Consider the following 20,811-nt stretch of genomic DNA (forward strand, 5'->3'; position numbering starts at 1 on the left):
AACATATCCCCCATGAAAGTCAAGGGAACACTGTAAATACAAAAAAGGGGGGGGGGTTACTATGCCAGGCATAGCTAAGGCACCATATACATCTATTTCTCTACAGATCTTCTATTACAACTAGAGATGAGTGAACACTAAAATGTTCGAGGTTCGAAATTCGATTCGAACAGCCGCTCACTGTTCGAGTGTTCGAATGGGTTTCGAACCCCATTATAGTCTATGGGGAACATAAACTCGTTAAGGGGGAAACCCAAATTCATGTCTGGAGGGTCACCAAGTCCACTATGACACCCCAGGAAATGATACCAACACCCTGGAATGACACTGGGACAGCAGGGGAAGCATGTCTGGGGGCATAAAAGTCACTTTATTTCATGGAAATCCCTGTCAGTTTGCGATTTTCGCAAGCTAACTTTTCCCCATAGAAATGCATTGGCCAGTGCTGATTGGCCAGAGTACGGAACTCGACCAATCAGCGCTGGCTCTGCTGGAGGAGGCGGAGTCTAAGATCGCTCCACACCAGTCTCCATTCAGGTCCGACCTTAGACTCCGCCTCCTCCGGCAGAGCCAGCGCTGATTGGCCGAAGGCTGGCCAACGCATTCCTATGCGAATGCAGAGACTTAGCAGTGCTGAGTCAGTTTTGCTCAACTACACATCTGATGCACACTCGGCACTGCTACATCAGATGTAGCAATCTGATGTAGCAGAGCCGAGGGTGCACTAGAACCCCTGTGCAAACTCAGTTCACGCTAATAGAATGCATTGGCCAGCGCTGATTGGCCAATGCATTCTATTAGCCCGATGAAGTAGAGCTGAATGTGTGTGCTAAGCACACACATTCAGCACTGCTTCATCACGCCAATACAATGCATTAGCCAGTGCTGATTGGCCAGAGTACGGAATTCGGCCAATCAGCGCTGGCTCTGCTGGAGGAGGCGGAGTCTAAGGTCGGACCTGAATGGAGACTGCTGTGGAGCGATCTTCGACTCCGCCTCCTCCAGCAGAGCCAGCGCTGATTGGCCGAATTCTGTACTCTGGCCAATGCATTCTATTAGCCCGATGAAGTAGAGCTGAATGTGTGTGCTTAGCACACACATTCAGCTCTACTTCATCGGGCTAATAGAATGCATTGGCCAATCAGCGCTGGCCAATGCATTCTATTAGCTTGATGAAGCAGAGTGTGCACAAGGGTTCAAGCGCACCCTCGGCTCTGATGTAGCAGAGCCGAGGGTGCACAAGGGTTCAAGTGCACCCTCGGCTCTCCTACATCAGAGCCGAGGGTGCGCTTGAACTCTTGTGCAGCCTCGGCTCTGCTACATCAGAGCCGAGGGTGCGCTTGAACCCTTGTGCACACTCTGCTTCATCAAGCTAATAGAATGCATTGGCCAGCACTGATTGGCCAGAGTACGGAATTCGGCCAATCAGCGCTGGCCAATGCATCCCTATGGGAAAAAGTTTATCTCACAAAAATCACAATTACACACCCGATAGAGCCCCAAAAAGTTATTTTTAATAACATTCCCCCCTAAATAAAGGTTATCCCTAGCTATCCCTGCCTGTACAGCTATCCCTGTCTCATAGTCACAAAGTTCACATTCTCATATGACCCGGATTTGAAATCCACTATTTGTCTAAAATGGAGATCACCTGATTTCGGCAGCCAATGACTTTTTCCAATTTTTTTCAATGCCCCCGGTGTCGTAGTTCCTGTCCCACCTCCCCTGCGCTGTTATTGGTGCAAAAAAGGCGCCAGGGAAGGTGGGAGGGGAATCGAATTTTGGCGCACTTTACCACGCGGTGTTCGATTCGAACATGGCGAACACCCTGATATCCGATCGAACATGTGTTCGATAGAACACTGTTCGCTCATCTCTAATTACAACTAATTACTGGAAATAGATAACATATACATCTTTGCTTTACTATACAGCACAGAAGATCCTCTCTTCTATTCTAGAATATTCTATATGCAGGTCTTCATGAGCACTTTGTTTTGTTGGAAGAGATTTCTCGTAGCCTTTTTTAGGGGCCAGCTACAACTCAGTGAACTTTTAATAAGTGGCGTAATGCTTTTTCTTTGTGACATTTGAGCATTGAGATGAAATTGGAAAGCCATGAATTGATCAGCTTTAATGGCTTAATCACATTAAGGAATGCAAGGAAGTGAATACGTTTAAAAGGCACCGGCTACATTTCATTTTTATAAAGGGCAAACTGCCTGGAATAGATTTGACAAGCGCAATGTATAGAAACTAAAAATATAATAATAGTTTGACTTGGGATTGAGTATCCGAGCAACCAAATAAACATCACACTTCCAGAATATTAACAGCCCAGCGATTGCTGAGGACAATATTTCCACTATTCACAGGACAAACAGAAGTCACGTAGATGTCACATCAAAAAAATGGTTTATATGACGGAATCTCAAGTGGTATCCTGGTAAAAACACAGGTCTTGTGCAGATACATGGACTTCTAGGAGAATGAAAGTAACAAAAGGTATACATATTAGATGATAAACGGAAAAAATATCTGTAAAAAGTCCTTTATATTCACTATCAAACTGAAATCAATAGTACAAGTGAATATATGAAACTTTGTAAGGGTATATTCACACGGTGTAAAATGGATTCCGTGTGTGAACATACTGTGCAGCTAGCCGCGACGGAATGCCGATGCAGTGCACCAGCATCCCATCACGGCATTCTGCTCCGGATTAGGCATGAATGAATGGCCCTAATTGGGAGGCAATCTCACACCGCAGCTGAGTCATCCGCAGAATCTGCGGCAACACAGGATATGTCGCTTCTTTTTTCCGCTACTAGCTAGTGGAAAAAAGAAGCGAGCGGATCCCATTGAAATAAATTGGAGGTGTTTATGGCAGCGGATTTTGAGGCGTGAACATACCCTAATATATCTGAGCAGAGAATCCACCCCCCCCCCTCCTAAAAATCTTCATTATGAAATCTACGTTGAGTCTGTCCTAGTCTCCCAAGACAGACTGTCAGCTCACTGAAGTATCAAGATACAGCCTCCGATAGCAGTCTTTGCAGAAGAGAAGATAAACCAAGTGAGAGAGAAGAAGAAATACAAATAAAGACTGATACACCAAATATAAAGTTTATCTCACCCAAGTCCTTTATATAATAATATCCATCTGTCCTTCTCTATATTAATGGCCTATATGGTGCTACTGATTCTGAGTGAGAGGGAAAAAGATCTGTTTTCTTCCATCTTCTCTCTACGTTAGACATCATGATAGGTAATCTCTATCCTTAAGCTTAGGGGGGGGGGGGGGGGAAAGAAAATTAGAAACAATGTCTAGAGGAAAATTCTAATGCAGAACACATTATATGAATGCTAAATACAGAGACTTTCCACTTGTACACATCCATGGTGGCTTATGCACTGGAAAGTTTAGACAAGATTAAACATTTTTAATCATTTCCTATCAGACATTATCAGGTCTTAGTGAAATACATTGAAAGTACGCTTACATAATCCAATTATCTACAGGAGCTTTATGCACATAAATCACATGTCTCTAGTGAGCCGTCAACCCATTACTATACATTATTGTACAGATGATATTCTCATGGTATCACGTTAGATAGCATCAACACCAATGTTGCATCTTGGTAAAAAAAGCTGTAAAAGAATATATTGGAAATTGAAAAACTGAATTTCAAATTTGTACAATTGAAAGAAATTTCGGTATGGCAGAAGCTTGCGAGCTCTCTGTAGGAAATCACTGTTGGCTTATCATGACTAATGACATATATCTGAATAAAATGTTCCTGTATTCTCATTTAAACTATTACTTTACCTTGTATTAATAGCTCACATCACAATATAATTTATTGCCTCCCTTATAACAATAAAGCCAATGTTTGATGTCATTGTCCGACAACAAAAACGACAAATGTTGTAACCAGATTTTAGAAGGCTTTGAGCCCATAGCTCCACGGGTCTAGAGAAATGACTTAAATACAAGATATAGCGCTCTCCAATAAATTCATTATCACACGGTCGGATCTTGTTTTTGCAGGTGTTCCTGCAGCTGAGATAGTCTCAGTTTACTGTTCTAAAGTAACTTTGTAACAAATGGGATTGTAATTTTGCTATGGTAAATGAACATAAAAAACTAAATTCGTTGCGGTATGGAGTGAAAAATCATTCTTTCATAGCCGATTTGTAACATAACATGCAATCACACAGAGTACAGCTCCCCTGTGGAGAAACAGTTACATTTACGACCGCGACTGATGGTGGAATTTCCAAGAGCGACAGTGATGTTTCATACAGAAAAGTATACAGATGCTGTTGAAAGGTATGGGATAAGAACCGTGTGATGCTGTCCTTTGGATAAATGGATGATATGTGTATGGAAAAATAAAGACTATATCTGTAACCGATCACGTTAGTCACAGTTTCAGTATATTGTGTCGTGTTTTGTGCGCTAAAAATAGTGATCTTATAGACTCATTGAACGGTTCAGGAGAGCAGAACAAAGGTATTAAGAAGCTGTAGATACCCACGCTGCTGCTTCAACTCTTTAACCATTTCAGTACCAGGCCAATTTCTGTCTGGACCAGACACATTTTTGGGTTTTTTGAAGGTGCAGCTTTGAGGGCTATAACATTTTTATCATTTGCGTTATTCAACTAATTTCTCAAATTCTGAGGGTTTTTTTTTCGGTGACACATAGGGCTTTATTTTTATGTTGTTTTTATTTTTGCATGTTTTTTTAATTTATTTTTTAATATATCCGGGAAGATATACACAAAAGAGAAGGGAAAACATGTTTGCTTTTCACTTTTCTTTTTTTTTTTTCTTTTTTTTTATTCAATAGCACACAGTGCTACTAAAAACTATTTACATTTTTTTTCCCTCTCAGTTATGATCATTTTTATTTTGTATTGTGTCATCAGGGTGGGGCTAGAACCTGTAATTAGGGGGGTCTTCAATGTTCAAGGGATACAGACTTCGTCCCAGTGTAGAAGCTAGGGTCCCACCCCGTATCAATAGGTAAAAAGAAGAGCTTCTTCTTGCGGCGGTTAGCCTATTTTCTATGCGCAGACTACATTGCATATTCTTTTTGCTCATTTTTCTCCACGGAGTGAGCGGGCCACGGACTGGTGTCGGCAGAGGTTACTGGCTCCTTTCACTTCCAGTTACCTCCAGACCATAGCTACCTGCGACTTTGTATTACACATTACAGAGCCTGAAGAAGGTCTACTCAGACCGAAAACGTTTGCTCCAGCTAAAGCTCTACCAATAAACACACTTGTTTGTTTTGGCATTTACATCTGTGTGAAGCTCGTCTTTTTACCTTGTAATAAGGGGGGTGTTATTGGCATATTATTTATTTAATTATTTTACTTTTTTTTTTACTTTTCTGTTTATTTTATTAAATTTATTTATTTTACCCTGTGTTCCCATAAGGCCGTAGGTAAGGGCTGGTACATTTAGCCCCAGTTAGAGGAGGAATTCAGTCCCCTGCCCATAACTACAGAGCTGATCTGGGTCCTATAGGAACCAGCTTCTCTAACAGACTCTGGTCCTGGTGGATCAAGTGACCGCTGAGTCAGAGTCGTCGCATCATGGTGGATCCCATAGCTTTGTAAACAGCGATCGGGAAGGCAAGAACAGTAATAAATCGGCTCTGCCATCTCTAGGGGAGCTCCGGCTGTAGTTTCACCGTTTCTGCAGCTATACGATTTCATGCATCTGCTGAAAACTGCAAAGATATACCAGTATGTCCTTGCAGAACAAGAGAGCCACTCTCTGAATGTAAAAACCCGGAAGTGGTTCACATACTCAGTCTTTTGAAAGAAATATTAAGTTTGGGTATTACAGGCCATATGTAATAATACAACAGAATATCCATAACATGAGTACTACATTACAAAGAATAACTATGAGTATATTAATACTATGCTGTTGGTTCCCATTTTTCATTAACAATTTCCACATTGGAGCGTGGCTATTGGAATTTCTCCCCATTAATACTAAAGAGTATTTTTGAGGTCAGACTCTGATGTTGGATGAGAAGATCTAATCTGGAATTAGTGTTTCAATTCATCCCAAAGGGGATTGATGGGGTTGAGGTCAGTGCTCTGCGCAGGACATTGAAGTCCTTCCTTGATTTGGTTACAGAGACAAAAAAAAGGCCCTTCACCAAACTGTTTTCGTAAAGATAAAAGCATGCATTTGTCCATAATGTTTTGGTATGCTGTATTATTACAGCATATTATTAAAAGGAACATACTTTTAATAACACACTATAGTTCAAAGGCATATTTATTGAATATAGCAGTTAATATAGAAAATAAAAGTCATTTGCTACAATGTATTTGGACAAATATACACTGGATTACTATTTTAAAGGTTTCATTCTCCTTTTGTTTAGAATATAACAAATGAGCCAGTTTGAAGTAATTTAATATGGTTGAAAAAAGATTTATTTTTATTCTGTACATAACAATATACCCTAATAATGAGTATACTTTACTGTGGTATTCTTAAATCTATTTAAAGAGGACCTTTCATCACTTGGGGCACATGTGGTTTTATATACCGCTAGAAAGCCGACAGTGCACTGAATTCAGCGCACTGTCGGCTTTCACAGTCTGTGCCCCAGGTGAAGAGCTATCATAGCTCTTCACCGTCAGAAGGGCGTTCCTGAGAGTCAGTCAGGAACGCCCTTCCTCACAGTAGCGCCTATAGTGCTGTACTGTGTGAGCGGGGAGGAACGCCTCCCTCCCCTCCTGATAGTACTCGTTCATAGATGAGTACTGGGGGGGAGGCGTTCCTTCCCGCTCTCACAGTACAGCACTATAGGCGCTACTGTGAGGAAGGGCGTTCCTGACTGACTCTCGGGAACGCCCTTCTGACGGTGAAGACCTACAGTACCGGGACCAATAGCTCTTCACTCAAGGCACAGATCGTGAAAGCTGACAGTGCACTGAATTCAGTGCACTGTCAGCTTTCTAGTGGTGTATTATACCGCATGTGCCCCAAGTGATGAAAGGTCCTCCTTAAGAAAGCGGGCCATCACATATTACACTTCGGGAGCCAAAAGCTTGGTCACATAATGCTTACAGGAGCATATATTTCAATATTTCAGGTGATTTCATGGCTTAAAAAAAAAGGAAAATAAAATATGTGAATAAAATTCATGGACTGTTCCATAAATTACATTCAGGAATACGAAACTCTTTTACCATGGCCTTCAAATAATTGTATGCTCTACTTTTAATGATGGTTCTTATAGCACTAGTATTGGGTATATAGTTGTCTACAGAAAAATTTATGTGCAGATAATTGTATAAAGGGCTTCAAAGTATTTGGTTATAATTCAGACCAGCTGTAGTGCTAAACCTGTGATGTGTTAACATGCACCTAAGCCTCTGTTTAATGTACAGATTGTAATGTGCAATCTGTATTTCAGATACATTTTCAATGTTTCATAATGTGAACTTTTAAGTTAAAACAACATCCCCTCGATTGGTTAAAAAGGTAAAATAAGAACTTGACATAGTAGGATTATTTTAATATACTATTCAATGTGATAAAAAGTAATAAAACTTTGGCATATTTAAAAAAAACAAAGATGTCTCCCATGTGGATTGATCAGATAAAGAGAGACAGACTGAACATATAATACAGTTCTAGAATTATTGATTCAGACTATAGGATGCACTTTTTTCCCCCAAATTTGGGAGAAACATGGATGGTGCATTTTATAGTCCGAATGCATCACAGTCAGCTTTCGGCAGTGGCAGGAGTAGGACGATGCCGCGGGCCCTGGGCTTTGAGGATGGGTGTCCCAGCGGCACAAACCCATATCGGCATTTGCCGTGCTATTATAGTGGATGCCTTCAGCAAACTGTAAACCAGGCCTAAGATTACAGAATGCAATAATCTGGTGTACTTTGGTTGCATTATATTTTAGTATACATACTAAAAGTACATGCCATATGTAGAAACAAACTATGGTGTAAACAGGAACAAATATGCAATAAAAGGAAACATCAGATTCAGTATAACCCTTTAGTGATCAGCCTTTTTTAGGCCTTGATAACAAAACCAATTTTTGTGTTTTTCCATCATCACATACTAAATTGTATTGTTTTTTATTTTTATGTCAACGTATCTGTATGAGGGCATGATTCAGTACAGGTGTGACCAGCACCTACACGGTCTATGGGATAGGGTACCACCCCGGCATACTATTGTAAGTCAAAGGATCCCAACAGATTTGTTCGGATGACAATAAGTGTTTTATCCAATCATTGTGCTACACGTGAACACGCAGAGTACAAAATACAAAGATTCGGCTGTTATAGCCGTTTTCAAGCTCAGTGTTATGTACTCAGTGTCTGTGGCTGCAAATGCAACATTAGTGGTTGTCCTGGCTGTGGATAGGAGCAACCTTATGGTTTAAATATAGAGCCGTAAACATAGGTATTCTCAGAGGAGGCCCACCATACCTTACTTAAATTTGCTGGCGGTATGCAGTCCCTCTGGTGGAAAGTCCCCTGTACCTGTGGCTCAAATTGTCTGGGTCCAAGCGGCCTAATAAGTTTGTGGAGATGGCCTGTGAGGCTTGTTGATGAAGCGATATGTCATGGCAAGGAGCCCCTCTGTAGCGTGGTCCGAAGTGGGTACAATTGGTGGCGGTAGTGGAAGGTTAGGAGCCACCTGGGTTGCATTTGCAGCCCTCAGACACGGAGTACATACTGTAACACTGAGCTTGAAAAAGGCTATAACAGCCGAAACATTGTATTTTGTACTCTGCATGTTCACGTGTAGCACAATGTATGAGGGCATGGTTTTGTTTCAGAACATAAAGTGTTTTATGGCACAGTTTTGGGGTAGATATACCTCATTGAGTAACTCTTAAGTTTCTAGTAAAGAATAGAAAAAACAGCAATTTTGCCATTCCCATAAATTTTCTGCCATTCACCATGCAGATTAAATAACCTAATAAATGTATTCACTGGGTGAATATGATTAAATTGATATCAAATTTGTATAAGTCTACACTAGAAGTGACACCTCACCAGTAAGACATTGATCACTCAACATTGCTCAGGTCCCCAGTTGGTCTTGGCTTCCTGGTTCCTTTTGACCCATAAGAAATACCTCTGGGGGTCTCATCCCAAAAAATATTTTGCCTGTGACAGCCGCATTTTCCAAGCAGATTGCAGCTTGTTTGAACTGAACTCTGCACTGTATCATAGTGATTCATGATGCTGTGAGTTCCTGAAGTATTGCAGGTCTGCAGGTCCTCAGTCAAAGTACAGGTTAGGAGACTCGCAGCAGTTCAAGGATTCACGTCATGATAAATCACTACGAAGATGTAGTTGGTCCTGGAGATGCAGCAGTCACATGGACATTGTTTCTCAGACTGAATATACCATTTGGACGGGCCATGGCTGACGCTGGCCAGAAAAGTAGTCAGGGATTTGCTAAGTGATACTTCCTGACTTGAGAGGGAGCAGGAAATACAGACTCACAAGGGTTCTGCGGAGTATTGTAAGACTCATCTTATACCATTCTCAGCATTTAACACCCCCCCCCCCAAAAAAAAAAAAAATAAAAAAAAAATTATATATATATATATATATATATATATATATATATATATAAAATTGTTGGTTGGATAAACCTTTATTCTCATGGACTTTATAGATGAAAACCTGCACATGTGGGAATAGAATTCAGATGACAAATACACAGCACACACAAACTTGTAGAAACTATCAGTAGTGGAACAACACAGAATAAAGCTTATTAAAAAAAAATAACTAATAGATACACATACAGTGATATGAATAAAGGAAAAAAAAAACATCCACTAACAGACATTGTTATACTATATTACAGTAAAAATGTACAGAACTAATAATAGAAAATGTGAAGAATTTTAACCTAACTATTAATAGATTCCCAATTCTTTTCAGGCTCTACTAACTAGGAAGTAGACTACTTGCAGCACTTGCTTTAAGAATACACAAAGACAATGACAGAAGCTTGAGAAAGTGATGGAGAATCCTGACTGTCAGCTGTCATTCCTTGGTTGGGTGAAAACAAAAATTGACTGTGTAGTTGAACATGAAATTAAAATTTCCTAACAATGAAAGGAAAGCAACTTATAGAGGGTTTCCTCATATTTGCCATAATGATTGCATGTCACTAATTGAAAGGAAATGATGGGAAAGCAAATTTAACTATAACAATGTGCATTTTCTGAGTCAATCTGCAGGTCTAATGTAGACTATGCGGTGTTCTTAACAAATGTCCTTGTGAATTGAATATTAAAAACTATTAAAAGGTGATTTTCATCTACTTGGACCCACTTCATATGTAACACACTATAAACGAACCAAAACAGTCAACAGGACTGACTCTTTGAGAGGGGTTTTGTGGTGTTATGTTAAATGAAGTTCTGCAAAACTTATTTTTTTTTCCCATCCTTACACCTATAGTCGTCTTATTTGTCACTGTCCAGGCTTCTTTTATGTCCCTCAAACCACTGCAGTCCGGCTTCTCCCCAGCTCCTGAACAGAATCCATCTTGGTTTTTACATGTCTTTCTCTCTGCTATCAATCCCCTGATGCATCAGCACGGCATCACATGGGCAGGTCTAGGCTGTATCATACTCACCTGCTGTGGCGCGGGGGAACTGTTCTCAATAGTCTCCTAAATAATCTAAGGCTGAGTTCACATGGGATTTTTTGGTCCGAAATTTGCCACGGAGGCTGCTTCAGATTCTGGACCAAAAAAAGCTGTGGTAGTCACAGTACTCTGCTCTAGATTAGGCCCAAATTAATAGGCCTAGTCGGGAGGGAGTGTCTTCAGGTGGATGTCCGCGGCTGAACCGGCCACAGAATCCGCCTGAAGAAAGGGCATGTTGCTTCTTTTTTGTGCGAGCGGGAACAAACCGCTTGTGGAAAAAAGAAATGACCGTCTCCTGTTGATTTCAATGGGAGACTTTTTTTGGGTCAGGATTTTGACACGGATTCCTCGTCAAAATCCTGACCAAACAAACCTGCCTGAATTCAGCCTAATAGACTATAAGTGTATGGTTAGTGAGACCTAGCTGAAAGCATCTTCATTAACAGTGTGAACAGTGCCCAAAGCTTCTGTCTCCCTTTGAGGACAGCCTGCGTGAACAGTCCATCATGCAGGAGATCAGGGATCTGTGCATTACCTCTGTAGATTTTATCAGGTTACAGTGAGCGTCACATGACCCTACTGAAGGAGAAGGATTCAGATTAAAAAAGAAAGCCCAAAATCAGCACCAGAACAATGGCAGGTATTCCATATAAACATCACCTATTTTGTCTGAAACTACTGGCGTGCTGCCTTTTTCCATAGAGAGATAGGTAGATGGCTAGATAGATAGGAGATAGATAGATAGATAAATAGATAGGAGATAGATAGATAGATAGATAAATAGATAGGAGATAGACACTTGAACTGAAGGATTGCATATCTGATCTACTAAAGTCCTGTTTTTCTCACCTCATTTTAGTGCGCTGCCAAGTTTTTTTTTCTTGGCAACTGAAGGGGTAGGAGTTGAATCCCAGCTTCTCGATATTTGTTCAGTATTTAGTGCTGCTCGCTTCTATTTTAGATAAATAAATCGAATAATTAAATAAGATAATTACCTTTTTTTATATAAAAAACACAGGAGTATTGCTATCAATGGTTACTGTGTAAATGAACAGTTCTATAACATTCCATGATTCTTTATATATTAGCGCCTTTCCATTTTCAAGATATTTGTTGTGAGGGAAGGAGAACACGCCAGAGTCTACAACTCTCATATGTCCCTTTCTTGCTCCTCGGAGTAGTAGATACAATTATATCCAGTCTAGCCTACGCAGCTGCAGCTCCTGCTCAGACCTCTCTGTTTTGCTTCAGTGTGTCACTCTGAAATAACTGTTAGGCTATGTTCACATCTGCATTGCGTTCCATTAGGAGCCCTGCCACAAATTCCATCTAAAATGATGGACTAAACAGTTTTGCATGCATGACTTTTTCATACCCAAAAATTACAGACAACATAAATGATAACTGACAGACTGCATTAAAAATCAATAGAGTTAATTGGGATCTGTATATTTCCATCCTATAACAGACAGAAAAGCAGAAATCGTGATGCAGATTTGAACACATTCTTAGTCTTTCACATAGCTGTCCTGCTTCTGATATAGATGCTACAGCATACTGCTTATGCATGATCAGGCCCTCTTTGCTCTTCCCCTCCCTTGTCTGTTATGCCTTGTTCACATCTGCGTTTGGTGGTCCGTTCGGGGAGTCCACATGGGGACGCCTCCCCCCCAAACGAAATACCAAAAGCACTGGCAAGCGGTGTGCAGAGAAAACACACGGACCTCATAGACTATAATAAGGTCCATGTGCTCTCCGCACGGAACATGTGGATAGAAAAGTACTTTGTGATCTACTTTCATGATTCCGCATGATTTGTGTGGACACAGCGCGGAAAACACACGGATCCCATTATAGTCTATGGGGTCCACGTGCTTTCACTGTACAGCACTTGCCAGCGCATTCGGTAATCCGTTCGAGGTTCCCCATGCGGACTCCCTGAATGGATTACCAAACGCCCTTGTGAAAGAGGCATTGGAGATGGCAGCAAGGAATGGAAGGCTGTAAAAAGCAGATCAGAATATGACGAGGAAGTGTTTAGGAAGGGCAGTTCACATACACAGAGTAGGTAGAGAAAAAAATGCAGACACAATGTGAAAATCACACAGGTTCTTGAGGAGTGTAAAGAGAATCCAATGTAGACTGTACATGTCACACATTCCTCAACATCAGTGTCTGTCACAGTATATTAGGCATGAGGTGTAGGAGAAACTGGTACAACAATCAAGATGTACTAATTTATAAGAAATACTTAAGGTAGAAGCATCATGGACACACACCTACTTAAAGGAGTATTCCCATGATGCTTGTTCACTAACCTGCAGGCTGTTGTGCTCTCTTCACTTCCTGCTTTTCTCAGCACATAGGTGGGCGGGGTTTCACTTGCACGGGATTGGTTGTAAACTAATTACCACATTGGGAAGCTGATGTAGCAGAGCTGGATTTGAGTCAGCTTGCATTACATACTGAGGTAAGGGACTCCCTATCTCAGCCCTTATCAGCCAAATTCAATTAAACCGACTGATAACAGCTCAGAAATCACGTGTGTAAGTGTAGAGAGTGTGAGAACTTCTAGATGGAAAAGGTCTAGATCTGAGGAATAGAGGAGGATGGATAATCATAAATCTTTCAGCCCGTTCACTTACTTACACCAGACAATGTTTAGCATAAATTGCTAATATTGTCTAGGTAATCAATTAATGGGTATTTGGGACAGGTTTAACACAACACAAGGCTGCCAAAGCATGAAGTCTTGTGAATGAATGAAATACCAGCTGTTTGGTCTGTATATGTCCATCACGGAAGGCTTACAGTAACATTCACCATATAGAATAGTAATAAAAACAACAAATTGCAACTGAAGGTCATATTCTGATAATCACAATCTAGTCATCTGTGTAAAGGTCCTTAAGAGGATAAAATGACTAACATCTTCACTTTACAAGTGTGAAATATATGGTGCATGAAATAGAATGTGAAATATAACACTTTATTTAGACGAAAATCCCATGAGTCGTAAAAGAACATAAAGTAAACAAACGTTTCTACAGATTTCAGGCTGAACATAGAAGATCTGCGGGTTAAACATGCATATATGGGTTAAGCATCATGAAATAAATAAAGACAAAGTATTATCAAAATATCTTTATTATATAAACAGTTCCATCCATGATCTAATAAATAGTTTAAAAACTTGAACTCAGATATAAAGATATAAATGATAATAAAACATATAGTAGACATATCTAAGGCCTGATTCACATCTGCGTTTGGTATTCCGTTCAGGGAGTCTGCTCGGGGACCCCCCCTCAATGGAATACTGAATGCATTCAAAAGCAGTTAGCTAAGAAACCACACAGATCCCATAGACTATAATGGGGTCCGTGTGTTTACTTGCACGGTGTCCACACGAATCATGCAGAGAGAAAAGTACTGCAAGCACCACTTCTCTCCACATGATTCGTGCAGACACCACGAAGAAAACACACAGACCCCATTATAGTCTATGGGATCCGTGTGGTTTCTTTGCTAACTGCTTTTGAATACGTTCAGTAGTCTGTTCGGTAGGGTCCCCAAGCAGACTCCCTGAATGGAATACTGAACGCAGATGTGAATCAGGCCTAAAAGATTAAAAATTATCAGGCTACATTGAGCCGAGTTAAACCAAAAGGATATCTACTATACATTGAAACATAAAAGGCACAAAAATATTCTCATATTAACACTTTAACACATAAACTATAAAACAATGAGCCCTTCTTAACATTCCAGAGCAGCACATGTATGTACAGTGATAGGTCCACCATACACCAGCACTGTATCATCACAGTAAACAATGTAAATCTACTGTGAGACAATGTACAAGCAATGGTAGCTGAGTGGAATGCTTTTAATAAATCTGTTAAGTGAGCTCATACCGTGCAAGAAACTTTCAGATAGATAGATAAATTATTTCTTAAAAGCTTCTGTACCACCTCTTTATATGCCTTGCTTGGCTATTTTTGGCAGTGCCATTGTCTTTAAATAGAGAGGTAGAACACAAACTAGATTGCCATTCCCTTCAAACTATTTTTAGCTATGTTCTTGGAAGGGGGGGAGGGGTCTTTGATTCTGGTCATCGGTAGGAGATTGTTGAATAGGCCCTATCTGATACTCAACCATGGAAATCCCCTCATAGATGCTGAACATAAATTTCATACCTGTATCTCATGGAAATTGCAGGTTTACTGTAGGAGTATGTCCACCTGGGGTGCATGCAGAGCCAATTTGTACTGCGGAATTGTGGCACAAAATTCTGCAGCGTTTTCAGTGGCAACAAAGTGGATAAATTACTAATAGATGTCAACCACATGCTCTGTAAAAACCTGTATAGAATCTGCTGCAGAGATTTTAGGTCCGCCGTATCTCAATTTAAGTTACATACACACAAACACAGAAAAAAATGACTGTGAAAAGCGAAATGGCTGTTTTGCATTCATGGGCTCAATAGACTTCAGGCTATTGAGAGACCTGTGAAAACTGCCAAAAATAGAACATGTCCTATTTTATAACAGTCAGTTGTAACACACATTGAAAGCAATGTGTTCTAAAATGGCCACGTGGTGACCATTACAAAAACAGACATCACATGGCTTTATAATTTTTATAATGCATAGAGTGAAACCTTGACTGACTCTTCAGCAGTTACACAACATTATCTGCACAATTTTGCTTCTCCAGATTTACAGCTGATATGCTGTGACTACTCTGTGGCCTATATATCCTTTGTTGATATACTCTATACCATTATTTTTTTCATACAATATGGAGGTGTGATGTTTATCATGGCTGCTTCAATGAAACCACAGCATAGCAACGTGGAGATTTCACAGGGTCAAATAATTTCACCATTCCGGACCAGGCTATGTTCTCCTGTGAAAAGCAAAATGGATACAGAAAATAATGGGAAATCGGAACATTTACAAATACCTAAAATGCAATAAAATAATACAGTGAATTAATCCCTCCTTCCTATAATACTGTATATAGCTACAATCTGAGCTGGGTTAGTATTCTGTGCACACAATGCTATTTAGAATGAAGCTGGAGTATTAGTACGCCATCTGTGCATGATTTACTAGCCGATTATATAAATAATTGCTATATATCATTCCCAATTATTAGGCAAGGATGACATCTAGACAATAAACTCTTCTGGGGCTTCCTATTGTTGTTTTAGGACAACAGCGTCCGACACCGCATCTGCGGCATTGTGTAAACTAGGTCAAATCTCTCTTTGGTTCAGCGAAAGTAAATCAGTAATATATGAAGTATGCCTGATCTGCACGCCTGGAAATCATACAGATTTCTGATTTACAGTAAGCTGGCAGCCAGAAAAATACATCATTATCTGCACATTTCAAAATAGCTTTTGTGTGTGTATAAAATAGCATTTAGAACAATATCAAACATTTATAGCAACAATCTGATTCCAAGAAAGGATTAGAGAGGACGGTACAGCGATGGACACAGTGTTACTGTTAAAATGTTTATAGTGGAAAAACCGTGGCACTGTGCTGTGGAGTGTGTTTAATTTACCAAGATTGCAAACATCTTTCTCAGACATCAAAGCAGACGTTGCGTAAGAAAAAATTTTATTTCTAAATGCTGCCAATGGTTTTCCTGACTTGCTGGGTTTTTGGCACCGAGGTACCCGCCGATGTTACAGCGTTCTAGATAATTGTCGTCTGCTCAATTAGGTGGCACTTTTAGCGGCGATCACACTTCACGTCGCTGGATAACGGAACTAAATTAGACAGATTGACCGTTTCAACAAAAGCTCATGTCTGCAGCTCAGAGAACTATCTACATATAGTTGCTATAAACATAATGCCTTGGCGTCTTGCAAATTACACTTTAATTAAAATACCATTAAAGTTATTGCTTTAACTTTACCAAAAATAATAACATCTGCTGGGCATATGTTGAAACCATTTCTTCTCTCGCTCTCCAAGTGATGCACATTATCAAGTGTATAGTCTGCGAGCGAGACTTTCCTTATACAGTAAGTGTGAATGATCTCATGTAGTGGGGGGAAACTTGCTATGGGTCACACATGTAAAAGTAAACATACCTGTTCTCTCAGATAGCTGAGGCGGTCCACGAGGATCAAGGCCTCAATACAAGGAGCCAGAAAAACTTTAAGCTGAAAGGAAGATTGATGAGGCATTAATGGAGAGCTTGAAAAAAATAAATAAATCTCTCACATAGTTTTAGGCGGAGGATGATGTTATATAAAGAAAGCGATCTTCACAATCTAAAGCGCCCAGTGATGCAATGTAAGAAGTTAAACAAGATTGACAAGGCAATATGTCTGCTCGCAGAGGCATGGTGACAGCAGAGTAATACACCATGATGTTTCACGTCTTCTCAATTCGAGCAATAAATAAGGTTGGTCACACCAGAAGCTAGGCCTGACGTACTTGCACAGCCGGCAGTGGGCACCAAGAAGCTGGCATGTTGTTTCCAATACAAGGTTTATACAGAAATCAAGGAAAAGATGAAGTGCAAAGTTTTACTCTTACAATGAACATACTTAAGCAATATTCTCTTTCTTGACTGAGAGTTAATAAAACAGTTCAATAGTATGAAGTCTGAATCACGCCAGGACTGCTGCAACTCCCATTACTATCTCTAATGTCCATACATGCACACAGTGGTCAACGTACAACTAAAGGGGGAAGACTAAAAGCTTTCCAGAGGACGGGGTAGTCAGAATGTAAAAAAGCAGACATAGCCATCTCATATTGACCCTTTGTTACAGTGGCAGCTCTGGTTCTCTTCATCTTCCTTTGTTGCCGGATGACATTAGCAGCAACTGCTTCAGCCAATCACAAGCCTCAGTGGTGAAGTAGAGGAACATCCGTCATGTCGCCAACCTCTGCACCTCACCACGCAGGCATGGGAATAGGAGAGGTCATCCTGCAGTGTAACAATGGGGCAATATGAGGCAACTATAGTAGATTTTTATGTATTATGACTATACCGGTCTCTAGTAACTTTCCCTGTTTGGTTCATTTACATAGTAAAACACAGAACAGAAGAGTCACGGGAGGCAAGGACTCCTAGAGCCGTATTTGTCTGATACAACTTTTTATAATACAATAAATTAGAAATTGCATTCTCTGAAACCAAAATACGCCTTTAGTATTGGATGAACACCCAAAGCCACAAGCTATGGTTGTAATTTATACAACTTTGTGCATTAGTTATGACCTCTGTCCCCCATAGAGGGTGATGGTAAAAACATCAGTGAATGTGCAGGGTTCCTACAAGGGAACAATAGCATAGCATGTCGCACTATTCTGGGTTACAATTCTCAAAGCCAGCAGTTCCAGTAGTTTTGCCATTGTCCTTACAGTACATCCACTCGCATCAAAGACCTGGGTAACGTTTATCGCTAGTCTGAACATGGCCTAATATATGACACGTAGAGACAAGGCAGGATAAACAGATGCACCATTTCCAGCAGCTGACTAGTGGAATAAAGAATGAATCAGATCGCAGTGAGTCACTGGCTTTTGGAAAAATAGATGCTGGCTATTTCCCTACTTACGTCGAGGATTTAATCTCTATCTTTACGTATATAATTCTGGAGAGGGAACAAAATAATTGGATGGAAACAAATGTGCGTTTGGAGAACTGCAGCAAAATGGTATTAAATACAATAACATATGGCTTATACATTTATAGGAGGAATATAAACCACATCTCCAATGATTTTAGACATAGGCGGAAAATTATCCACTTGAGAAAAAGGCTCTCATGACTGGATACAGGGGAAGGCACTGTATAATGTCAAAAGCAATCACTTTGTGCACTGTACATGCATACTTTTGTATCCCCAATGTGCACATGCTATTAAAGTAACAACATGTCAGCACTGGGCTAGAATATATATACAGTCAAGGCTACAGAGACATGTAAATTGGAGTTATCTTCAGGGTGGTGAAAATGTTCTCCATCTACAGGAGAGTCACATTTAAGTGAGTTTACATAAGGATATACAGAGAAAACCAAGCATAAATATATTGTGATATACTGAAGCATTGCCTTCTATATGTTGCAGGAAGACCTGATATATGAGATTAGGAGACAGCGGGGCCTCTTAACTCTCATTGGGATGATATTACTAGCACTTTACATATCAAAACATTTCTAATTCTGAAACGGCTCTGCATGTGCCAAATAGCCTGACGTATTATACTAAAGCTATAGGGTAAATGGAGAATACATCTGTATCTCATACTCTGATCTCGCAGAGAATGGAGGAAATCTGGCTCCCTCTCAAGTTTAAATGCACTAAAAATGGTAGAACTATGAAACGTTCACATAGAAATATGACTTACTATGTTACTGTAATGAATTCACAAGACAGACTCGCTACTCAAAATGGTTCCATCCCGAAAAGATTCTTGACGTAAATCCAATAAGGAAACACGTCCTCTGACATTTTAAGAGGTGGAAATTGAGATTCTGTATTCCGTATTTCTTAGATTCTGTAACTTTTTAAGCACTGTATAAAGAGATACTATATGTGGCTTGACCTGAGTAACATGATGATGCATATTATAAGACAGTTCTCACCATAGGGGTACACAAATGCCACCACCAGGGATCCCCCTACGCCTCATAGAAATTTGGCACAAGGGCATTCTAGGATATACAATTTCACTTGTTGATTTGTTTGCCTGTCATAAGCCAAGTATCTTAGGTAAGGTTAAAAACATGTTGCTATTTTCTGAGACCCTGGTTGTAAAATGTACTTATATCCATGATATATTCTGCATAATACAATGAGGCCAGTGACAGATGAGCAAAGTATACTGGTCTAGGCTTCATCTGCACTCTGAACATGGATACTGCTGGACTCATATCACGACTCTTGTAATTGATATTTATAGTTATACTGTATTTTACGTGATATTTATGCTAAACATTAAAGGGATTCTATCATTAAAATCCCATTTTTTGTCGATCACACGTAGGAATAGCCTTAAGAAAGGCTATTCTTCTCCTACCTTTAGATGTCTTCTCCATGCCGCTGTTTGGTAGAAATCCCGGTTTTCGTTTGTATGCAAATGAGTTCTCTCACAGCACTGGGGGAGGTCCCCTGCACTCAAACAGCACTGGGGAGGCCACCAATGCTGAGAGAAAAATCTCCAGTGCAGCCTCCATCTTCTTCAGGAACGGCCTCTCCGCACGTCTTTTTCCGGAACTGGGTTCAAACTTCTATGCATGCGCAGTCGGCTCTGCTCAGCTCTTGTGGCCAGCTTACTATGTAAGTGGCTACAAGAAAATGGCCGCATACACCAGGCCGTCATGCGCAGTTGGCTCTGCCTGAGGCCCAATGGCAGAGCTGACTGCGCATGCGTAGAAGTTTGAACCCAGCTTTGGAAGAAGACGCGCAGAGAGGCAGTTCCTGAAGAAGATGGAGGCGGCGCTGGAGATTTCTCTTGCAGCATTGGGGGGTCAGTGCTGTTTAAAGCACTAGGGACAGCCTCCAGTGCTGCGAGAGAACTCATATGCATACAGAAGAAAACCGGGATTTATACCAAACGGTGGGGCGGAGAAGACATCTAAAGGTAGGAGAAGAACAGCCTTTCTGAAGGCTATTTCTACGTGTGATCAAGAAAAAAATGTGATTTTAATTATAGGATCCCTTTAAAACGGACGGTTTTGAGAAGGGCATTTTTAGGGCACTAAACCCCAACAGTATAATGAAATTATATTGTTTTAGTGCACTAAGATCTAGTGTTAGGCTCCTTTTAACATGGTGTAAAGCATGTCACATACAGTAGGCTCTACCATACATACAAGACTTGTAAATAAGCACAGAAATTGGCTAGGCAATAACGTTACCATGAATCTCAGCTAAATCTAAAAGGAAATCTATAAAGATCTATAGAAGTATTACAGTAATTTGTATCTAAAAGAGGAACATTTTAATAATGCAGTATGTATTAGCTATTTTTGACACCCAACACAAAATGCTTACAAATCCTGGTTCAGTACCCTTTAAGATTGTTGTTATACATGAAGATGTGCTGTGTTTCATCTTGTATATTAATAGACTTGTTA

The 20,811-nt window shown here is 40.2% G+C and overlaps 1 protein-coding gene across 2 annotated transcripts in view; it reads right to left on the minus strand.

Annotated features, from left to right (window-relative positions):
• Window positions 1-15,149: 15,149 nt before the first annotated feature.
• Window positions 15,150-20,811, minus strand: part of METTL25 (methyltransferase like 25) — a 123,055-nt gene continuing 117,393 nt past the window's right edge. For both annotated transcript variants that reach the window (XM_075274529.1, XM_075274530.1), the window contains exons 13-14: window positions 16,805-16,876; window positions 15,150-15,603 (exon numbers count right to left, since the gene is read on the minus strand). In XM_075274529.1, the coding sequence (XP_075130630.1) occupies window positions 15,514-15,603; window positions 16,805-16,876 (162 nt within the window). In that variant the 3' untranslated portion in view covers window positions 15,150-15,513. The remainder of the gene's footprint in view (window positions 15,604-16,804; window positions 16,877-20,811) is intronic.

The sequence above is a fragment of the Leptodactylus fuscus genome, chromosome 5, assembly GCF_031893055.1.
Source record: "Leptodactylus fuscus isolate aLepFus1 chromosome 5, aLepFus1.hap2, whole genome shotgun sequence".
Classification (NCBI taxonomy): domain Eukaryota; kingdom Metazoa; phylum Chordata; class Amphibia; order Anura; family Leptodactylidae; genus Leptodactylus; species Leptodactylus fuscus.